This window comes from Dipteris shenzhenensis, chromosome 25 (assembly GCF_047967505.1).
Source record: "Dipteris shenzhenensis isolate YYH24624 ecotype China chromosome 25, Dip_SZ_1.0, whole genome shotgun sequence".
Taxonomy (NCBI): domain Eukaryota; kingdom Viridiplantae; phylum Streptophyta; class Polypodiopsida; order Gleicheniales; family Dipteridaceae; genus Dipteris; species Dipteris shenzhenensis.
The window spans coordinates 6,309,941-6,322,572 of record NC_141620.1 but is presented as its reverse complement, the minus strand read 5'-3'; the positions used below and the strand labels follow the sequence as shown (position 1 = coordinate 6,322,572).

Genomic DNA, 12,632 nt, shown 5'->3' with positions numbered 1-12,632 from the left:
GTTGAATGGCATTTTATACTCAAGCTCTATGATTAACATAAAATTTATCATGCGATTAACAAAATCGACACCGAACAAAGGTTGGTAGAGGTTCATTTTTTTGTTGGTGCTTGCGGGGCTCCTCATCTTCCCTCCATGTGACTATTTTTGGGATGAATAGTAGCATAGATTAACTCCTTGGTTGTTTTTGTACATCGTTGAGGATAAGGACAACTGAGTTACTCTCCAACATCATGCGTGACTTCTTTATGCTCGAATGGTATATGCTCCCTTTTTAAGGATAAATGAAAAATAATTTTCAGACACTAAACTTGCAATTTGTGATAGACACCATTAAGGTCATGGTTCAAACTTGCAATAGCTTGTGCATTATGTGGAATTGCAGCTGCATAGAGATTGATAGCTTTTTCATAATTTTCAGCTGCTTGCTGAAGCATGCCTTGTTTTGTCAAAATCTGTATAAAGCAAGGATAGGAATAAGCATAATGGTAAAAAGATTCGAATCCTTTTTCACAATTGATAATGGGAAATGTTGATACTTGACACATAGTATCTCTTTCTACAAACAAGCAACTCTCATAGATCATTCTTTACCTTACAATAAGGAAATGCAAACATATATTGACTCAATCATGTACACTTGCTATTATTTTAGTAGCATCAAAATTAAACATGGTATCCAATATGATGCTCTCTCTCTCTCTCTCTCTCTCTCCTGATGGCAGATGCTGAAGCGCTGATCACCAAGATGGGTGTGAACCTCACCTTTGATGTAGCTTGGAGAGTGGTCAAGGCCAATGCACAACAAGTGAAATTCTGGATAGCGGCAAATAGATCCACCTTCATAAGTATGAGGGCAACAGTGAAGGGGAATAGGACATGATGATCTCATGCTTCTATAGCAAGAGGGAGGAGATCATCTAAGCGATAGCAACGAAAGTGGGATGCATATAGAGATGGCAAAGTAATTATCTGAGGAAAAGGATAGTGAGGAGAAAGGGATGTAAATAGCACGTGATGGTGTCAGACCCATGGGACATGGGTACATAACAAATTGGGTATGGCTATATGGGATTGCAATGTACACTTTGGTCTAACCCAAGTGGTTTCTTAGAGACCTACAGTGACAAAGATGTCATCTTCTATATTGAGACACATGAGAGTCCAAAGAGAGGACTACCCATGGCACCTGGGAGTCGACTCACACGAAGGAGATGAGGAGAGACAGTGAGATACAAGGTTCTTGGGGGTGTAGATGTTCTTCCTAAATCCTACTTGAGGCCATTCATGTCTATGATGTGGAAGGAGGAGCATGCACGACACACGTTAATACGAGTTTAGTCACTTGATGCACAAACAATTTTCATTGTTGTGTGCTATTTTCCCGTGGATACATCAACCTATGCACGTGAGGTCACCACAGAGGGTGATAGGCAGGTGGTCCTACTGGATTTTGGATCGAAACCTTCAGAGTACCAAAGATGGATCTAGCAAAGTTTGGGATAGTGAGGCACTTAGAGTAGACACTACATGAGATAGGATATTGGCAGACTTATTGGAGAAGGGAGTAGTAGACGACTAAATCATATATAACGGTCTTTAGAGATGGTTGTTTCATAGAGTTGACTTGTTTTCCTCATGGAGGGGGGACAAGTAAAGAGGACTATTTCATGGGTTCCCTAGCCTTTGTGTCATGAATACATGAATTTATTGTCCCTTCCCCCCCTCCTCCCAACTCGGCGCTAACCACTCTTATCTGGCATTAAGCATCTTGACTACCACACCATCCCCACGGAATGGGATCATTCTACCCCCACTTGTGTCCAAATATACTTTGACCATGCCCTCGATGATGCAAGCGACTTGTCTCATGAGCTATCGACCTCCCTTGGAGATGATGTAAACCTCGCTCAAGCCTCAAACACCCTTGTCTTAGTGGTTCAGGATGCCACCGCTAGGTCATTCCCTACAACTTGGGCCACAGCATGCCCCCCAAGCTAGAAAGATGACCTAGAACCCATACTTTTTGAGTGCCAAGAAATATGACGATGCTCAAGCATAGAAGATATCATGCCCATCACACACGGTCATAAAGCGATGTCATGTATGTGTGCAAGAAATTTGGATCCATAAAGGGGATAGGTGGCTTTCTCAGAGAGGAGCCCTCATGCAAGAGTCGAAACCCCTTCTTCCAGAAAGAGTGGATCACATCATCCAGTATATGTGAAGAGGAAAGTTCACCTCTTATGTCTCAATCTAGGTACCACCTAATATGTCCTCCTTGCCCAAGCTCATCCCATCCATCTTGTTTGTTGAACCAAATCTGCGAGCTGCGTTGCAGTAGCTCCACAGCAGGAGAGCCTAAGACCATGAGGGGCCATGGACCAAGCACTTTGCACATGGACACGAGGTCTTCGCCCTAATCATAGTGTAGATGCTCAATCACGTTGTATGCCACGACTTCCCCTTGCTTAGTACCACCACCATCGTGGCAATTTACAAAGCTGGGGACCCCATGGACACTGGAAACTATTGCACTCTCATGATTGGTAACACAATGACCAAGATCTATGGGTCAGTACTAGAGAGGGAGATCAACTCCTATATAGAGGCACAGGGACAACAAGCTTTGGGAGAATCTTCGTTTTTGAGGTAGCACTTTACTCCTGACCACATCTACACTCTACAAGTCATCATCAAGGAGGCAAGATTGAGATCCTAGAAAGTCTATGCTTTGCTTTGTAGACTTCTGGAAGACCTTCGACACAATCCTTCAATCCCGTATGATTAGGAGACATCAAGAAAGATAGATCCTAGGAGTCATGATTTGGGAGGTTAGCAGCCTATATGAGTCAATCAAAGGGAGAGTACGTCCCACGATCCCATATGATTAGGAGACTTTAAGAAATGCAGATCCCAAGAGCCATGATTTGGGAGGTGATTAGTCTATATGAGCTAGTATGAGGGAGAGTACATGCCCTAGGAGGTCTGTTAGAGTCGATTGAGAGCATGATCGGGTGAAGTAGGGATGCCCCCTCTCACGGACTCTCTTTGGGCCGACCTTCATTAACTGCCTAGGAGGTGAGGGATCAGTGCTAGCTCATTTGATGATACAAATATTGTTATAGGCAGATGATGTAGTCATCATATCCTCTTCAGAAGCAAGCCTACAAAGATACCTAGACGCCCAAGAGGTGCTTTGTAGGGAAAGAGAATTGACAGTCAACTGGCAAGACCAAGCTTATGATTTTCAACACCTCATGGGCAGTACTTCATCGACACAGTTCGACTTATCGAGGGGAGCCAATAGAGATCACTACAGTCCTACACCTATCTACGGGCAATCTTCAAGGGGCCAGTGTTCACAATGACTCATGCATCTAGGACACCGCTTACACGAGGTTAGGGTGCTCTGGCCCCGGCTAGAGTAACTGTGCTTCTAAGCACACTTCCAGGACCCCTTGACGAAGGGATGGCTGTTTGATACACTCGTGTGACGACAACCATACCCTTCTAGGGTAGTGATCTCACAAGAAGAGATTTGAGTGGCTACAAGTGATTATGAGATCGCGGATGATTTGAAGCAAGCCCTCAGTCCCTCATTAGCTAGTATAGGTATAGTTCGCCACCACGATACCAATTCAAATTAATGCTATCTTCCAAATGGTGACATATCTTCATAGGGTTTGGGCTTTTCCTAGCTAGAGACAACCAAGGTTGGCACTAGAGTCATCTTGATGACTAGCAGATAGAGGGGTTAGCACGGCCTAGTATGCACATATATTTAGATGGTTTGCCAGTGAGGGTATTCAAATGGACCGACTTTCTTGGTATAGCTTTGATGCCTCGTCCCCCCTGATCCCATGAGATGAGATCAATCGTATCATACCGTTGGATCTACTACAGCTTCGTATGTCACGGACTTAGGGGAGGAACTACAACTTCCCCACCAAGATCCAATTCTTAAGAGTATCATAGCATGAGTATCATCAAAGCCCAGTACTTGGAGGACCAATTCTTAAGAGTATCATAGCATGAGTGATCATCAAAGCCCAGTACTTGGAGGACAAATGCGTCTCACATGCACTAAGGATCGCCATTGGACAGATGCGGGTCTTGTCCCATGAGCTGAGGATCAAGGTAGGAAGAGCCATATGCATACTTAGAGAGCAGTGGATCTATAGGCTATGCTCATTGGAGGAGGTCCACAGAGGAGCATTTCTATGTACTTGCACATTCTATTATGAGAGCCTGGAATATTATCGCCTCTTTTAGGAGGGGCATGGCTTTGGGCCAATCTCTGGATTGATCCACTTTCATGATGAGGTTTGCGTTGGTCTCTAGTGATTGAGAAGTGATGACATGGAGAGACCACATACTGAGGATCAAACAATAGGGCAAGAGACTGAGATGAATCGAGCACCGTGACATGTCACATACTTCTACGCGTTTCAGTCAGCCCAAGGATATAGTGGAGTGGAGGAGAAGGAGGAGCTAGCTAATATGAGGGCAGAGTGGATCAGTGGGAAGAGATGATGTAGAGCTATGGATCCAGAGACACAAATATCGCACAGGGTACAAAGGTTGACCAGAGCAGGGACGATGGAGGTCCAACCTATCTTAGCTCTCCCCAGAGGGAACCGTTAGAGTCGAGGTGTCACTCTTGATATGGCTCACCGAATATAGAGATCATAGAAACCACGACCTCCATTGCAGTGAGAGACAACCCGATGGATACACATACGAGATATCTTTGCATCCCACCTTAGACATAGATGACACTCGATCACATCTTTTGTCATTCCAAGATTTTTGAGTTTTGTATTTTGAGGACAAGTTTTGAACTTTTGAGCTTTTGAGCTTCTTAGTAGCACTTAGCAAGGGCCCTAGCAAGCCCTTTGCCTCAGCCCATAGTGGCTTGTATGAGTTACTCTTTTTTATAGTACTTTATTCTGTGAGGCCTTTCAAATATATTAATACATCTCTCTCTCTCTCTCTCTCTCTCTCTCTCTCTCTCTCTCAACCCACCCCGCCACCCTCAGCCCAGAGTTCCTACAGAAGAAGCTAGGAGAATCCAAAAAAATGAGCTCTCAAACCTCCATGCCCAAATGCAAGATGACATGAAGAGATGGCAAGGAGAGATGCAAACAAAATGGGCAACGGATATGGCTCAAATTGTGGATGAGAAAACCAGCAATCTTGCTTCTTAAATTGGAACATTGGAAGCCCAAGTTGCTACTCTCAAAGAGGAGAATGAGAAACTGAAGGAAGGTGCACATGGGGAGGAAGGAGAGCTTCAGCCACCCCTAAAAGTGGAGCTGAACATCGTCAAAGAGCAAATGAAGCAACTCAAGGATGCAAAGGGGACTTCAGCAGAGGGATGCAAAATCATAGATGAGCTGATATCTGAGAATGAGCAAATCAAGAAAGAGATGGCAATTTTGCAGAGCACATCACAAAGGGGAAGGCGGATATGGTTGCATGGAAAGATGTACTAAAAAAGGGTACAGCAGCACCCAAAAAGGAGCTCATCTCTGAAACTCTGGAGGCAGAAAAGAGGTGTTGCAGCAAGGCTTTGAATGTGCTGGTTGGAAGCCTAACAGGCAACACCCCCATGTCAGATGCCCAAGCTCTATTTGTCAAGATGGGAGTCAAAATCACCTGTGAATCAGCCTAGAGAGTGGGTAAGGTAGAGGTACCAACAAGGCCCGTGGTAGTGAAATTCTGGACAGCCACAGATAGATCCACCCTCAAGAGCATGAGGGCGACACTGAAGGGCACCAAAATTTTCTTGGATGATGACCTCACCCTCCTACAGCAAGAGCATCGGAAGGAAGGGATGGTACGAGTTATGGAAGCAAGGCAAGAAGGGAAATAGACAGCTAACAGAGACGGGAAGGTGATTGTCAAAGATGGGAAGAAAGAGGAGAGAGGCGAGGAGAAGAGGAGAAGGAAGAAGGGGAATTATGATGGTGTTGAGCGCAGAAGGATAAGTGCACAATGCCAGCTGAGAACGACTGTGTGGAATTGTAATGGTACCCTCTGGTCTAACCTGGGAGGCTTCTGGAAGAGATACACAATTAGAGACATTGTCTTCTACACTGAGACACATGAGAGTCCACAGTGACAGGATACACACGGGAGTCAGCCCATAGGAAGGAATTGAGGAGAGAGAGTGGAGTAGTGTGGCTGGCCTTTTCAAAACACACCTGAGACCACTCATATATGAACCAAAGATAAGGTGGAAGTTGATGGCAAAGGTAAAAAGTATATATGCGCATGCTACAATTATCAAAGTGGTGCTCGAGCATGCATTAAAACTAATGGCGAGGGAAGGGAATGAGCTAATTAGCAGGTAGCTACTACCAAGGACACCTACGAGAGGTTGATGAACTAGTGAAAGGGGGATGGTACGAAAAGAGGAGCATGCACGCCATATGTGGATACGACTCCAACTACCAGATGCCCGACTGATCTTCATTGCGGTGTGCTACCTTCCCCCAGACACGTTATCATATGCACAAGAGGTCATACAGAGGGACACAGCCCATATGAGATGATACATGATGACATTACAGAGTTCTCCAAGCAGGGAGACACTCTCCTTTTGGGGGACTTCGTTGCACGAGCAGGAGATAGACAAGTGGGTCTGCTAGACTTCATATATGAGAAAGAAAGAAAGAAAGAAAGAAAGTTTATTAAAGTCTTCGGAAGACCGACGGGTCTATGAGACTGTGAAAAACCCGGTACAAACGAGCTGTGGTGGTGGAGCTACTAAATGAGCCTCCACACCAATGCAAAATGCAAAATGCAAAATGTAAAAAATGCAGAATGGTAGTACTAAGTCCTAAGTACAACATAGTCATGTCGGTTGCCGACTATATATCAATCTCATCATCATCATCATCATCATCATCATCAGGACATCAGGGTGGATGAGGCAATGGAGACATGAAATTGGCGATAGATTGTTGTCGGCCACTCACATGGTTCCGGAGCTAGATGCAAAAGAGCTCGGGATGTTGAGACACTCCGCAGACGCCTCAGGATATGGGCGACATTTAGTTGAGTTGGGGGCAGTCCGTGAACTCATATCTATAATGGTCTTCAGAGATGGCCATCATCTGGGGGACTCACTTGTTTCCCACATGGCAAAGGGACAAGTATAGTTGACTACGTACTAGGCCCATTAGCCTTTGAATCACAGATACATGACATCATTGTACACCCCCCCCCCACTCAGAGCTGATCACTCATACTTGGCCTTTTGTATTTTTTTCACAATGCCAGCCCCACGAGGAGAGCCCCTCCCACGCTTGCCCGTACCCAGATCCACTTTGACCATGCCCTCGAGCCAGTATATGTGAGTCACTTAGCCAGAGAGCTTCTGGCCCTACTTGGAGATGATATAGACCTTGCCCATGCCCCGGCAGACACCCTAGTCTCAGTGGTACATGACGCTATCATCAGATTCTTCCCCACGACCCGATCCACACGGGCCCGAGATGGGAAGATGCCTCAAAACCATTGTTTTGATGACGAGTGCAGAGAGGCGAGAGCCCACCTCACACGCGAGCAAAAGCCTTGGGCCATTTGATGACATCTGTGGCACAACGGGTCTTCTGACGACTAACACATCGTAAGAGGCGGGCCTTTCTCACACATAGGATGGATGAGATTAACAGATCATTTCGAGGAGTAGACCCGACCATTGGATGGGGGATTCTATCAAACAGAGGGGAAGCCACCTGTTCCCGTCACCACTGATCCCGATGTGTGGCACACTTATGCACACTCTCTATATGATGTTTGGATGCAGGGGGCCCCCGGACATGTCCTCTATGCCTAGGCCCACTACGTGTCACTATGTCATGGGGGCGTGAAAAACTAAGTACTTCAGTGTGCTACAAGACCGTGACCAAAACATTCATCGAAAGTCCAAGCATAAGCTTGGCAAAGAGTAATTAATGAAGTGCAGTGGTACCTAGTGCATTAATTAATTCATTCTCTAGGCCTAAAGTTTAATGTGCATTAAAAGAGTGGGTTCGCCCACTGGTGACGTGGTGGGCACCCAGCCACATGGCAACTTTAGTGGCCACCCTAGAGGGCTAGGTGGTTTGGTGTAGTCCAAAACCACTCTAGGCCATTCTAGACCATTTAAGAGGTGGTTTTTGACTTTTCTAGATGTTTTTGGGTGTTTCTAGTGTTTTTGAAACCTCCTTCTTGCAAAAACTCGAATTTCTCATGCTTTTTCACCCTCCACACAGCTGAGTGACGATTTTTGCCATTGCTCCTCCCACACTTGGATTCCAGGACCTTTGTTCGTTGCTATGGCTTCCCCTCGGGCTTCCCTACACACTCATACCTCTTTCTCATGAGGCGTTTTGTAGAATGAGCTGTTCCGAGCACTTCTTTTGCTGGTCGACTTTTCCAAAAGACACTTTTTGAATCCCCTCTGCTCCCTCAGCCTCCAGGACATCTTCTCTTGCCAAGCGTGACACCTTTGCTGAATTTTGGGGCCTCTTTTTTGCTGGTCAACTGGTTTTTCTCAATTTTGGAGCACATCCCGGCAATGGAACCACTGAAGCCGGCCTCTAATATATTGCGGTAGAACTCAACTAAACACAGCATATATCCAAAAAGTATAGCCAATTATCACCATTTGCAGCCATCATAAATATTCAAAAGCATTTGAAACTGAAATTTTACACCACTTAGCATTCACACTGAGAATTAATTGCAAGCAATGAAAGATGGAGGTTAGAGTGCTTGAAACCGGCCTCTAATCACTCAGAGGGCAGTGGAACTAAACCTTTAATCACTTCAGCACTTATTTACAGCTCACAAAGCATATATCACAACCATTAACCATTGCATGATCACCATTTGGCATTTACCCATTTGTTCACAAACAAAACCACTGAAAAAGGGATGGAGGCTAAAATGCCCCTGCTCAACAGACATAGACAAGTGCACCCGATTGGCCCCAAACACCGTGGCGCCCCTTTCGGTATTTCTTTATATTTCACAGTGAAATGATTACAAGTTACATCTGGGAGACCTTCCCTGCAATCGAGCACGCAGCCCCAATTCACTAAGCCTTCGCAAGGCTTTCAAGCATATAACACCATCACATAAGTGCACTTAACCCGTAGGCTCAACCCAAAGGCATTCTCTTTTCCGAGTGCAATTCCATTGGCTGTCCAGATGCAATCACACTGCACCCCAGCTGCACTCTCTTTGAGTGGTTTCCAGATGGCATTCACAAAGCTTTTCAAAGCTCCAAAATAAAATCAGCAAAGTACCCAACCAAAGAATGACTCATATAGCACTGCCTGGGCACCTGTGAGCCAAGAAAGAGGCGGCACACGAGGCCAACCAATAGCTTATGGCAAAAAGAAATTGCAGTAGCAAAATCACAACTCACCAAGCCCTGAAGACTCGAACCAAGTCCTCAATCGCCAAGAGGACATAGTAGCCAATGCCCAATTGCATTCTCAGCCAAAGAGGAGTGCAAAGGCACGAAGAAAGAGCATTTACAAGAGCCGACCAGCAAGAATTCCAGTGAAAAATGCGAAAAGAAACCTTTCTGTCGCGAAGAAGTGGGAGTTCTTGGGCTCAAAAGAAGCGTGCTTCAGAGAGGAATGCATTGAGAAGGTTTTGGAGAAGTTTCATCGTCGGAAAGTCCTCCAAAACTGAGAAAAACCAGTCAACCAGCGCGTCGAACCACTCGAAATTCAACAGAAAGCTGTAGCTTTGCAAGAGGAGAGGCCCAGGAGGCGGTAGAAGAAAAAAGGTCCAGAAAAAGCCACTTTTGCAAATTCGACCAGCAAAAGAAGTGCTCAGCTCTGCCCGTTCTACCAAACGCACGGAGGGAAAAGCATATCACTACGAAGGGGAGGCAGAGGGGAAGCCATCGGGCCAAACGGAAGTCGAGGAATCCAAACAGGTGAGGAGTTATGAAGAAAAACGGAATTCAGCTGAAGGAGGCTGAAAAACCAGTCCAAAATCTCAACAAAGGGAGAAGATGAGAGAGAAAACCACACATGTGAAGTTTAGAAGGCCCAGGAAGGTCCAGGAATGGCAAAGGAGCATGTAGAAGGCACTAGAGCCACCTGGAACTCTAGGGGGGCCACTGAAGGTACATGGCCCTCTAGGGGGCCCATTAAAAATGCCACGTCATCATTTCCCAACAACCACTCTTTTAATTCCTTGGAATGCCTTTGGGCCTAGGGATTAATTACGCTTATGTGCTAGGCACCATGCCGCGTTTAATTACACATTATTAAGCCCACGCTTGGACTTTTAAAACCAAAGTTGTCACGGTCTTGTAGTATATTAAAGTACCTAGAATTTCACGCCCCCGTGACAATGAAACCAATGAAACCGGCCTCTAATCACTCAAAGGGCAGTGGAACTAAACCTTTAATCACTTCAGCACTTATTTACAGCTCACAAAGCATATATCACAACCATTAACCATTGCATGATCACCATTTGGCATTTACCCATTTGTTTACAAACAAAACCACTGAAAAAGGGATGGAGGCTAAAATGCCCCTACTCAACAGACATAGACAAGTGCACCCGATTGGCCCCAAACACCATGGCGCCCCTTTCGGTATTTCTTTATATTTCACAGTGAAATGATTACAAGTTGCATCTGGGAGACCTTCCCTGCAATCGAGCACGCAGCCCCAATTCACTAAGCCTTCGCAAGGCTTTCAAGCATATAACACCATCACATAAGTGCACTTAACCCGTAGGCTCAACCCAAAGGCATTCTCTTTTCCGAGTGCAATTCCATTGGCTGTCCAGATGCAATCACATTGCACCCCAGCTGCACTCTCTTTGAGTGGTTTCCAGATGGCATTCACAAAGCTTTTCAAAGCTCCAAAATAAAATCAGCGAAGTACCCAACCAAAGAATGACTCATATAGCACTGCCTGGGCACCTGTGAACCAAGAAAGAGGCGGCACACGAGGCCAACCAATAGCTTATGGCAAAAAGAAATTGCAGTAGCAAAATCACAACTCACCAAGCCCTGAAGACTCGAACCAAGTCCTCAATCGCCAAGAGGACATAGTAGCCAATGCCCAATTGCATTCTCAGCCAAAGAGGAGTACAAAGGCACGAAGAAAGAGCATTTACAAGAGCCGACCAGCAAGAATTCCAGTGAAAAATGCGAAAAGAAACACTTCTGTCGCGAAGAAGTGGGAGTTCTTGGGCTCAAAAGAAGCGTGCTTCAGAGAGGAATGCATTGAGAAGGTTTTGGAGAAGTTTCATCGCCGGAAAGTCCTGAGAGTGCTCTCTACGGAAGCAAGAACGGAAGAAGGAGAGAGAGAGATAGAGAGCCACACAAGTTTTGGTGGGTGCAGAACCACCCTAATCTTCTTTTTCATTCATTTATATATGTGTTTGAGTACTGTACATAAATGGGGTTAAGGCACAGTGAACTTTAACCCCACAACCTCCCACTTAAAGGACAATGTGCCTTTAAGGGAGAACAACCAGTGAGCATACTATCCAACGCCCATCAATACACGACAATACTCAAACCGCTGACTAGGTAGACTCTTCGTCAGCATATCTGCAGGGCTATCATCTGTATGAACCTTGACAAGCTCTATGTGCTTGTCCTCAAGTACCTCCCTGATGAAATGGTACCTGACCTCAATGTGTTTGGTCTTTGCATGAAAGACCGGATTCCGTGCTAGCTGAATAGCACTCATGGAATCACTATGCAATGTCGGTACACCTGTATGAATCCCCAAATCTCCCACTAGCCGATCAAGCCATATAGCCTCCTTGCAACCCTCTGTGGCTGCAACATACTCAGCCTCTGTGGTAGACAAAGCAATGCACTTCTGTGCACGAGACATCCACGACACTGCACCACCTGCAAAGGTGAACACATAACCGGAAGTGGATCTCCTACTATCCACATGCCCTGCATAGTCTGAATCTGTGTACCCAAGTACACGCATGTCTCCTTTACCAAAGCAAATGCACATCTCCTTGGTACCCTTCATGTACCTCATGATGCACTTAACTGCCTCCCAATGCCTCTTTCCTGGATTAGCCATATACCGGCTAACAACTCCCACTGCAAATGCAATGTCTGGTCTAGTAGCTATCATAGCATACATAAGACTCCCAACTGCTGATGCATAAGGAACCTTGGCCATCATGGCCCTCTCCTCATCTGATTTGGGACTATCTGTATGACTCAGTTTCACATATGGAGGCAATGGAGTACTCACTGCCTTCCCCCCCTCCATATTGAAACGCTGCAATACTTTTGTAACATACTCTTTTTGTGAAAGCCAAAGGAGTTTCCTACTCCGATCACGCGTGATGCGCATACCAAGAATATGACCTGCAAGTCCCAAATCCTTCATATCAAAGGCCTCATGCAACTTGGCCTTTAATGCATCTAGCTCATAAGTATTCTTGCTAGCCAATAGCATATCATCCACATATAGTGCCAGGATTATCAGGCTATTATCCTTAGCCCTTTTAGTGTAGAGGCAGTGATCAATTTCACTCCTTCTAAAACCCTGGGATCGAATGAAAGCATCAAACTTCTGATACCATTCTCTAGGTGCTTGCTTAAGACCATAGAGACTCTT

At 45.5% G+C, this 12,632-nt stretch overlaps 1 protein-coding gene across 1 annotated transcript in view; it reads right to left on the bottom strand.

The window, feature by feature from the left end:
* Nucleotides 1-305: 305 nt before the first annotated feature.
* LOC147885373 (uncharacterized) overlaps nt 306-12,632 on the bottom strand; it is a 55,396-nt gene continuing 43,069 nt past the window's right edge. The window contains exon 6 of the mRNA XM_087397016.1: nt 306-455. Within this exon, the coding sequence (XP_087253142.1) occupies nt 306-455 (150 nt within the window). The remainder of the gene's footprint in view (nt 456-12,632) is intronic.